General features: G+C 41.6%; 1 protein-coding gene across 2 annotated transcripts; it reads left to right on the plus strand.

Moving 5' to 3' along the window:
• The first annotated feature begins 1,206 nt into the window (after window positions 1-1,206).
• Window positions 1,207-2,534, plus strand: LOC103712509 (uncharacterized). Of its 2 annotated transcripts, none has more exons than XM_008799047.6 (2): window positions 1,207-1,759; window positions 2,219-2,534. In XM_008799047.6, exons 1-2 carry the CDS (start codon window positions 1,393-1,395, stop codon window positions 2,296-2,298), a joined length of 447 nt encoding a protein of 148 aa, XP_008797269.1. In that variant the 5' UTR covers window positions 1,207-1,392; the 3' UTR covers window positions 2,299-2,534. The 2 variants fall into 2 exon arrangements, with proteins under 2 accessions (XP_008797269.1, XP_089783764.1); XM_089927638.1 differs by lacking the exon at window positions 2,219-2,534 and adding an exon at window positions 1,869-2,212 and having other exon boundaries at window positions 1,244-1,759.
• The last annotated feature ends 7,694 nt before the right edge of the window (window positions 2,535-10,228 follow it).

The raw sequence follows: 10,228 nt of genomic DNA on the forward strand, positions 1-10,228 counted from the left end.
ATCCAGCAAAAATATTTAAACAAATCCTAAATAGGAATAAAAGGACCGATTACATATAAAAGATCGGTGTGAAAGCAGCCCAAAGTGGTGGATGGCACTGCAGGCAAAGCACGTGTATTGTGAGGCCAACGAGGCAGCAGATTGGATAGTCTCGTATGTGGCTAATCATTTTGGGGAGATCCTGTGGCTAGGAGAGAGAGGGGATTATCCGGTGCACTCTGAAACTTATTATTTTTTGATGTTTTTGGATGTATTCGTACCTAATTTATATGAGACTACTTGCTATTCTAAGCTGTTCCAGCCGAAGGCAATAAGTACTTTTAACGTAAGCCAGAAGAGTGAATTTGGTTACAACCTGGAGGGGAAAGCTAACTACTCAATAAAACAACCTTTTTTCTGGCCACTGCTAAGAAGATGGTAGAGAACCACACACCACAAGCATTGCATGGAACAAAGATCCACTAGCTAATTAGTTTGGCTGGGTTAAAATAGCTCGAAATGAAATTTAGTCTCCTTAGGCACTTGAACATGAACCTAGCCTAATAAGTACTTAGTGCAACGAGTACTTGGACTAAAGAATGAAACTTTGTCATCTTTTTTTTTTCCCTTCCAAAGTCTTCTCAAGAGAAAATTTTAATGAAGTCTGAATGAAAAACTTTGTAATGGCTCAAACATAATCAACATTTATAATGCAGCAGAGTTCTGAGTTATTGAAAGTCTTCCAATTATTCTACGTTTTTTTATCACTGATGATCTAACAAATATAAAATTCAAATTATTCGCTAAGATCTCTAGCATTATTAACAGATTATGATTGTTTTCCTTGTTTTTTATTTGTGCTGTACCTCTCCAAATTATTTCCAATTATGCATTGCATTTTTGTTATTAAACATTTGGTTCTTTAATCATCCATTTTCGATTTCAAGTGAGCAGACCCTCTTCATTTATAACTATGTTTAACCCTATCACTCTTCGATTCAATTAAATGAATTCTTTGTAGTTTTAAAATAATTAAGTGCACAGATACAGCAGCACTAGCATTGGATACCAACTTTGTTGCCAAGCGCTTACGACCTGCCGCTGGTATACAGTTATCAATGCGATTGACAGGATTGGTGGTACAGGGCACTAATCTCCTCGTGCGTCGTGGCATGCCAATAGGGCAGATACCCGTTACACCCGATGGGCATCATGACGCGGACAAACGAAAGCACGAAGCCCACCGTCATGGGCATCTTTTCCCTTAAAAGTTAAAACCCCGCCACCTCCGCCCCCACCTCCGCTCCCGAACCTGAAATTGAAGCAGTCCCCATCCCCGATCGCCTCCCGCCCTCCCCGAACAAGGGAGCGGCCAAGGCCAGGGAGGAGGGGGGATCCGAGCCTAAGTCCGCCATGGCCGATCCCAAGCCCCGGCTGGGCCTCCTCAAGCAGCGCTCCTGGTCGCCGGACACCGAGCGCAACGAGGCGTGGCTTCGGCGGAAGGGCCTTCAACGCGGCCGGCGGGGCCGCCCGGGCCGGAGCGTCACCGTCGAGGACCTCGACGAGCTCCGCGGATGCATCGATCTCGGCTTCGGCTTCGATATGGTCGACTCTCTCAGCGGCGGCCGGAGGCTCTCCGAGACCTTCCCCGCCCTCGATCTCTACTACGCTGTGCACCGAAGCCACTGCGATCCCGTCGACGGATCCTCTCCGTCCAATTCCTCCTCCTCCGCTGATGGATTGCCGATGGATCATAGCCCCCACTCCATCCTCTCCCCAGGTATCCCCACTCCTCATATTTTCTTAATTTTTCAAAAGAAAATAATTTTTAAAATTGAGCTCGCCTCTATCCCTATCCCTTGATAAATGATGACCCACCGTTGGATCAGTAAGCCGTACCCGGTTCGGTGTCCGGTGAGCCCGATCCGTTAGATCGGACGGACGCTTGACCGGTTGCGGTCCTTCCGGATTCAACGCATACAAATTCGGCTTCGGGTTGTAATCTTTGGCGCGAAAGAACGAGCGATCTTCTTTCGCGACATGGACCGTTGCATCACGTCCCGCACAGATCTCCAAGCACTCCAAATTCCTCCAATCCAACAGTGGATTCATGTTGGTGCGGCGGACCGTGTCAAAGAAATCGCGTGATCAAGATGTCCATGCAACACCTGCGATAGTTTTCTTATAACAAGATTAGCGTAACGTAGTTTTAGTGATTTGAGTGGTGGTTTTGGTGAAGGGGATAGCCCGGAGGTGGTGAAGGCGAGATTGAAGCAGTGGGCCCAGCTTGTTGCTTGCTCTGTGCGTCGACGCTACTGAATCGTGCAGTCATGCATGCATCCTTGGTGACAAGAAACAGAAAGAAAGGACGCGATGCTTCTTTTTTTTTTTCTTTTCTGGCTTCTTTATAAATATATGCATATGTAAAAGATTCCTGACCAACCAACGGACTTCGGTTTCCGTTTCTCTTTTTTTATTCTCCTTTATCTTTTTGTTGGCATGATGTCCGTGTGGTAATGCATAACAAAAAAGTCTAATCTTGAGCATGTAGCCCATAGCATTGTTGTTGTTAATAATTCGCTATCATGATCTCCTAGGTACAAATGTGGGTGCGTGTTAGCTCAGGCTAAGCTATGATTAGTCGTTATTAAGTATTCTTTTGTGTGACTCAATGTGGGCTCTCAAACCACAAAGGCCATAAATGACTTTGTAGGTTAGCCGCCCACCCAAAGATGCGTGACGGCCAAGTATGTGGTCCTTGCTAATGGGAGACCTTAGCGGCACATCATGCTGCCAGATTTATTTTAGAGCCTAACTGTATGTAGTTCTCACTGATAAGGATTAAGTATGGAGTTTTGTTGCCTGAGGCACGAGCTGGTCGTTACCATTCACCAGTCTGGAGGGAGATGTGTGCTCGAGCAGATTTGGTGCTTCCAGAGATTAGATGGGCCATTGGGGACGGACGATTTATTGATATTTTGGAAGATATTTGGATGACAGAGCAGCCGATCAATCGCTTACCGACCATGATAGATTCAGCGAGGTTGGCAAGATGTAGGGTCAATGACCAGTTGGACTCAGATGGGGTGGTCCGGGAGGTGTTTGGGGAGCAGCTGGCAAAGAGGGTATGGCTCTACCGATTCTTGCCCGGGAGGAGTCTGATAGGCTGGTATGGTTGCCGTCGGGGCGATCACGAGTGCGGGCCAAGGATATCTACACACTGATCAGTTGGGAGCCAGCTCGGCAGATTGGTGGAGGCTGGATTTGGAGGATGCGGATTCTCCTACGTGTGGCGCTCTTTATCTGAAAGGTAGCTTGGGGATGCCTACCGACCAGGAGCTTGCTTGCCAGACGAGGTGTGCGGATTACTCAATGTTGTGAGGTGTGCACGGATATCGAGAAAATCATTGACCATATTCTTTTATAGTGCCCCAAGGCCAGGGGGATATGGAGGAGGGCACTTGTGCCTCTTTCCCACTCGATGAAGTCGGTGCAGGATTTGATTCACCTGCCAAGAGTTTCCATGCGGAGCCCTAGTTCGGTTGATGTGGGGATCCATAGAGCATATTTGGCATATTATATATGGTTGGATAGGAACGTCGGCCTTTTCGAGGGCAGGCAGTCCTCTCCGAGATTGGTGATGGATAGAGCTATGCTACATGTGGGAGAGGTTATCGCTGCTACTGTTACGTTCTATTCTGAAATGACTAGGGACATCTGGAGTACTCTTTCTGCTGTCACAGCGCCTATATTTATCTTTATTTCTTGGATGCTCCTACCTCCTAGTTATCTTAAAGTGAACTTCGATAGTAGTGTGTCGGTGGATGATGTGTCAGGAAGTGTTGGTTTTATGATCAGAGACTCACTGGATAGGTTGATAGCAGCTAAGGCTGCAAATGAGTCGGGTCGACCCGCGATCCAACCCGACTCGACCCGCGTAGACCCGACCCGATCCGAATTTTAGGATTCGCGGGTCTGAGTCAGGTCCTAAAATTGGACCCAAATCATTTTTTGGATTGGGTCTGATTTACTAAATCTGACCCGACCCGACCCGAACGACCCGAACAAACCGTAGAGAATGAGCAAAACAGAAGGAAACCCAAACGCCGAGCTCTCAAGCTTTTGGTTTAACTCGGGACAGGTATAGCAGCAAGAAAGCCAGAGAAGCAGACCCAAGATGGTTTCTTTAATGAATGGGAGCTATCTCAAATATGTTCTTGTGCCAGAAGACAGGAGCTCCACACAGCTGTGCTCTGCTTCAGAATCTCCTGGGCCCAGAAGAGAGAGAGAGAGAGAGAGAGAGAGAGAGAGAGAGAGAGAGAGAGAGAGAGGACTGCTTGTTTGAGTTGGAAAGAAGGTGGCTTGTCTAAGGACCAGAAATGATGCTAAGTAGGTGGCTTTAACAGCACTAAGTTGGTGGTAATGGAAACAGAAAAAGAGAAACAAAATCAGGATAAAGGCTGCACAAAGCCACCTAAAATCCAGCAAAAGCTCAGAGAAATGAGTTTGCTTTGTGATAACAAGCCAAAGAGTCTCTTCTTTTTTTGGTGTGTGGGTGGTGGTACTATTGGTCGTTTTTAAGTGAATTTATGGTGGGTTTTCAAGGCAGACAGGAAGGAGATATGGGTTTCTTAGGAGCTTGTTAGTCATGGATCATCGGTTCTGGAGGTTAATCGTAAGTCTTTCGAGTCATGGGTCACCCAGCACCTCATAATTATGATATGACCAAATTAGATTTGCCCAAATTTTTTCTCAAAAGCACAAAAAAGTGGTAATTTTTAATCCGGATCCGGATCCGAGTTGGATCCAACCCGACTCGGTCTTCAACCGGATCAGATTTGGGTCCAAAATTAGAATCTAAACAAAAAACCAGATCGGATCGAGACCACTTGGGACATAATCCGATCCGACCCATGTGCACCTCTAATAACGGCCGGTGGGCGCCGCACGCCAGGTCTTATGGTTGTTGAGGCGGAGCTTCATGTAGCTTGGAAGGGTTTATCTTATACGAGGTAGGTTTTCAGTGCCGAACGGATGTATCTAGAAGGGGATTCCTTCTTGGTAGTTGATTGGATTCGAAGCGTGAACAGATATGGAGACGGTCATCCACTCATTCGAGATATCCGAAGGCTGATTTAAAAGATGGGCGATTCTTAGATTGTATATGTATTTCGAAAGATAAATAGAGCTGCTGATTGGGTTGCTTTTTTTTTTAGCTCGGTATTTTTGAGGTTTTTTTTGAACATCTGCAGCATACATTTTTTTTACTTTTTTATACTTTTTATTTTTCTGTGACTCGGCAGGATGCGCTCGCATTAGAGTAATTTAAATGCCCCCGCTCCATTCTCCAGATGGCAGTGTGCGTACGAACTCGCGCGTGCCATGCGGTTGCTTGCAGAAGCTGCCCCAAATTTGTCCAAGTCAGGCGTACCGAGGCGTGCGTAAAAAAAGGCTACGAGTCTACGAGTTATTCACCTTATGCGGTACTTGGTAGATCCTACTGGCTACTATTTCACAGCATGGGTAACCTGTGCTAGAGGAAATGTTTGGATAGTCGTGTACGTTATGCTTGTAAATCTAGTTTCTCTCTTGATGTTAAAGCCTTCCTTGCTACGTACTCTCTCCTTTCTCTTGTAAATAGACTATTTTTATACATTTGGGAGAAGTGCCTTATTTTCTCCTTTTTCCGTCAATAAAATATATATAGCCTGCATACGGGATTAAAGAGCTGTCTTCATGTTGCCTAGATGTCTTATTTCAGATAGGCGATCGAGGGAAGTCTACGAGATTCTTCTCCCACTACGAAGGGTGGTTTCAAAGGTTCTTTGTTATGCGAACATGTCAACCTTAATTGTCAGAGAATTATACTCACCATCCAAAAACTTCATATTCATGATATTAGAAGATATGAGTATAAAGTTAAATAAAAGTAAAGAGGATGAAGTGATCTCATGCGAGAGTTAAGCAAGAATGGTGGAAATGATATCCCCCCTCCCTAATCTTTCTCTTTAGAATTCAAGTGTATCGCTGCAGAATTCCAGACTGAGGTTGGAGTGTTACTCGGCTAATTTTGAAGTTGGTGCTGTAACAACCCAGAACCTCACCCAAAATGGCTAGCCGGAAGTTATTAATTGGGTTCCTTGATCCTGTATAAGTACCCAAGATCTATCCAGCGAATAACCGATGTGGAACTAAACACATGCCCGTACGGGTCCTCACATACTCCCCCCGTTCAAGCCCTGACGTCCTCGTCAGGCTAAGGGTTCAAATCCATTCAAATCTAATCACAAACACCACGATCGGTCCATGGTCAATCCCAATGAATCCGTGCTGCAGTGTCCCCTAGTCCACATAAATTATGGGCCGGGTTCGCTCTGATATCATTTGTAACAACCTAGAACCTCACCCAAAATGGCTAGTCGGAAGTTATTATTTGGGTTCCTTGATCCTGTATAAGTACCCAAGATCTACCCAGCGAATAACCAATGTAGGACTAAACATACGCCCGCACGGGTCCTCACAGGTGCACGGCGCTGCGAGGCATAGGATGCACCGCGAGTCCTTCATTTGGTATCGGTATAGCTAAGGCCCTTCTTCTAGCGATAATCTATTGCCACAAAATCTTGGATTGAGGTCGGAGCACTGCTCGGCTAACTTTGAGATCGGTGAGAATCGAGCTGAATGAGACGACCATAGTGTGGAAGAACTGATCTTCTCCGAGAATCACCTGCAAGAAGTCCACTTACCGAAGAGTTTCTAACGGAGGATCATCTGATGCCTAAGTACGAATAGAGAGGCAATAATATAGAAAGAAGAATTTTTGACAGAGTAGAGTCTCTGAATGAGCTTACCTGAGAACCCCCAAGCTACCTCTTTATATAGGCTAGTCAAATCAATCTGTTACCTGATTTGGCGCAGCATGCCTTTAGTTGCCAGGTAACAGTTAGCTCCACATTTACAACATGGGAAACATTCCACATGAGTAGCATACCACGATGATCACACTGATCGTGCGTCGACAATAGCGTTGCCATAACTGCCGGTCTTTATTAGCATGTGCAAATTGGCTCTTTGACTTTTGTCGAAGTTATTCATCTTGGTTTTATATCGAGGTGAAGGAGGTCAGTTTAATCCAAGGTCGAGATGTCTAATATTTTTTTCCATCAAAGTGATTGCTAGATCAAACTCAAATCACTAATATCCAACACTTAGTGGCTTCACCAACTCAACCACTTAGTATTCTATGATACCGACTATCAATGCATTAATCAAGCAGGTAACATGCAATAAATTTAAAAGACCTTGAAATATATTGAATAGTTAGATTCATATACTATTGCTAATCTAATCAGCCAAAATATATATGAAATAAATTCTTTCTAACTTGAAGATACTCAATGAGACTTCTGTTATCAAAAGCATTTTACGATGGGTATCATACTTAGGTACAAAGCAAAAATAAGATACAACTAGAATGAGAAATTTGATGCATTAGCATATCAAGAGAACTAACTTATGTTATGATGCTATATTATTTATTTTTCAATCAAAATATATAGCAAAAATGATTAGAAGGTCAAATGTGCAATGTTCTCTACTTCTCTGTTCATATCAATTCTCTTAGTTTATTAATTAATCTTTTCTGGTTAATACTTTAATTTCATCAAATTGATCATTTAGGATCTGTTTGGATGATTAGATCGTTATTAATTGGATGTTAAAATTCATATGTATCCATATTTATTTTAAATGGATATAGATATAAATCAAATAGTGATAGCATTGCTTTAAATATGAATATCATTTCTATAGCTTTATGAATTATCAAATCAAAGATATAACCATATCAAAAAATTAGTTAAAGATAAAAACAATACTGTCACTTAATATCCATTAAAAGTTTATAAAAATTATATTGTACTAAATAGAATTACAAATAGAACAAGACATTTAAATGGAGATCAAAATATTGTCTATCCATATCTATGTTTCTTTTTTTTTTTTGATAGATATGATACCAATTCAGATATTAGCCATATACTCAAATTTGAATTGAATTTATATTTGAGTAGATCCGAATATGGAAACAGATTCAGATGAATATCATGTCTAATAATTTTCCTATTTCCCGAGCTTTATCAGCCCAGGAGCAACTCTTTAGATTTCCTCCAAATTCTCTATTCCATGCAAATTTCAGCTTGAAGATTCTTTGATTCTTCTCCATCTTTTATGTATGTATGTATGTCTATATATATGTATATATACATAAAGAGGCTTCATATTGCGGTGGGCGTCGGCAAGCTGGGACATTGAATTGGAGGTACTAACAATGTACTTGGGTCATGTTCAAAGGTTACCAGGTCGTGGGCAGACGTAGAGAGGGTATTGAAAAAAAAAGGACAGGAAACCGAAACATCGACTCTTGATTTCCCCACCTAATGTTTGAACAAGAGCATGCCTAAAGCAAAAGAAGCAATAGCCAAATTCCAGGAGCATAAGGAAACCAATTATATTCTTTTGACACACAAATGGCAACATCCCTCAGCAAGATTACGGAATTGATTTCGGGAATAAGGAATAGGGTCGTTTTCGTTTGGTTGCGTTAACTTAATGCAATTGAGATATGAGGTGGTTGCTCTAGGTTATCAGAAAATGGCCACCCTTGTAAATTTTTTTGTCAACGGTGGCGCACCATGGAAGTATAGACTTGGCAAGCCACAAATCAAGATCATGGAAAATAGGTGCTATTACCAGTCATGCATGTCATCCATCAAGTATAATATTTTAGAGAGAATTTAATAAAAACACTCCTCCTTTTATTTTTATATTTTTAAAAATTGTTTACTAGAAAATGATTACAAAAATTTACTCTGGTTAAAATAAAGCAAAGTATACTTGAAAAGTGAGACACGACAAATCACAAGTCATGCATGTATGTGTTTGCATTAAAATAATAAAGATTAGCTCTATGCAAAAATTTTTTTGCTATATATGAGACAGGCAATGGAGCCAATGGAGACAAATATGGGATGTGGGTCTAAAAATGTTAATCATGCTTAAAGATGCATTTAACTTGAGTTGAGCTAACCATAATACATTAATAACAAACATAAGTTGAAGTGCGATTGATATAAATTTTCTCATCCTAATAAGAAGAGCTACTCAAAAGTAATGACACTACCATACCACATGCATGCAAGTTTCTGTACCATACTATATATGAGGATCAAGTATACGATCTCCATATAAAGTTATATTTTTTGTGGGAACTATGATATATAACTCCACATACTAAAATTGCATTTTTCAAAGATTTTAGTTATTCTTGATTATCCCTAAGAACAATGGATGCACCTGAGGTGCAAGGTGGATTGTCCTGGTAACATAACTAAGACTTCCTAAAGTTTTAATTGCTGCACTTATCTTGTTTTACTCAGAAAGAAAAGGAAATGAGAGAGCTAAATTAAGATTGGCGTATCTAATAAAACGGTATATACTAACAAAATTTTTCTTATTTGAGATATGGTCAAAGATCTTACTAGCCAAGTTGATGTCTGATCAAGAAATTGGATGGAAGCTTTGCTTATTATATCTTTAGCTTCCAACCATGATATTCAACATATTGGATACGCCTTTGAAAAGGATTTTATCACAGAAAGTGGTTTATAAACGGGATGTTGCTTATATTCATGAAAGATATTTGTGGTTATAAATAGAGCTGAAGTAACCAGTCACCTAAAATCACAGTGCGGTTTGGAGCTACATTTCAACCTAATCATTAATCCCATAGTCAGATTTCCTTGTATTTTAAGCACTGAAATACCTGCTACATGTCTGTGTTAGATTTCTTCATGACATTAGATGACAACGACCCTTGCAGGGCAACTTCGTACACGCCAACTTCCCATCCCGTAGATCACGTCCTTGTGTCGTTCTTGGTGGTGACCATTCCAAACCACTTGATTGAAGTAATTAAGCAAAAACCAAAGATATTATGTAAAAAAGAAGAAGAAGAAGAATTGGACATATTCTACATACGTCCCTGGTTCACATTTTCAACAATCACTCGGTAAAATTTCAAGTCATTCAGATCATATCAATAATAAAGTATTATATATTTTCCATCTTGAAAGTGAGGAATATACGAACGAAGCTGACGGTCAATCATATGAGTTGACCCCGCGGCTGCATCAGATTGGAAACTTCTGGCCAGCAACGCCTCCTCGAAGCAAAGCTTCTTCGTACCAAA

The sequence above is a fragment of the Phoenix dactylifera genome, chromosome 15, assembly GCF_051530095.1.
Source record: "Phoenix dactylifera cultivar Ajwa chromosome 15, Ajwa_hap1_PhDact_Kaust_v1.1, whole genome shotgun sequence".
In the NCBI taxonomy this organism is placed as follows: domain Eukaryota; kingdom Viridiplantae; phylum Streptophyta; class Magnoliopsida; order Arecales; family Arecaceae; genus Phoenix; species Phoenix dactylifera.

Bases quoted from the DNA above. Each gene is read 5' to 3' on its own strand.
- LOC103712509 (XM_008799047.6), top strand. From the start codon at position 1,393: ATGGCCGATCCCAAGCCCCGGCTGGGCCTCCTCAAGCAGCGCTCCTGG. The intron at 1,760-2,218 runs GTATCCCCACTC...GTTTTGGTGAAG, and splicing joins CCACTCCATCCTCTCCCCAG to GGGATAGCCCGGAGGTGGTG.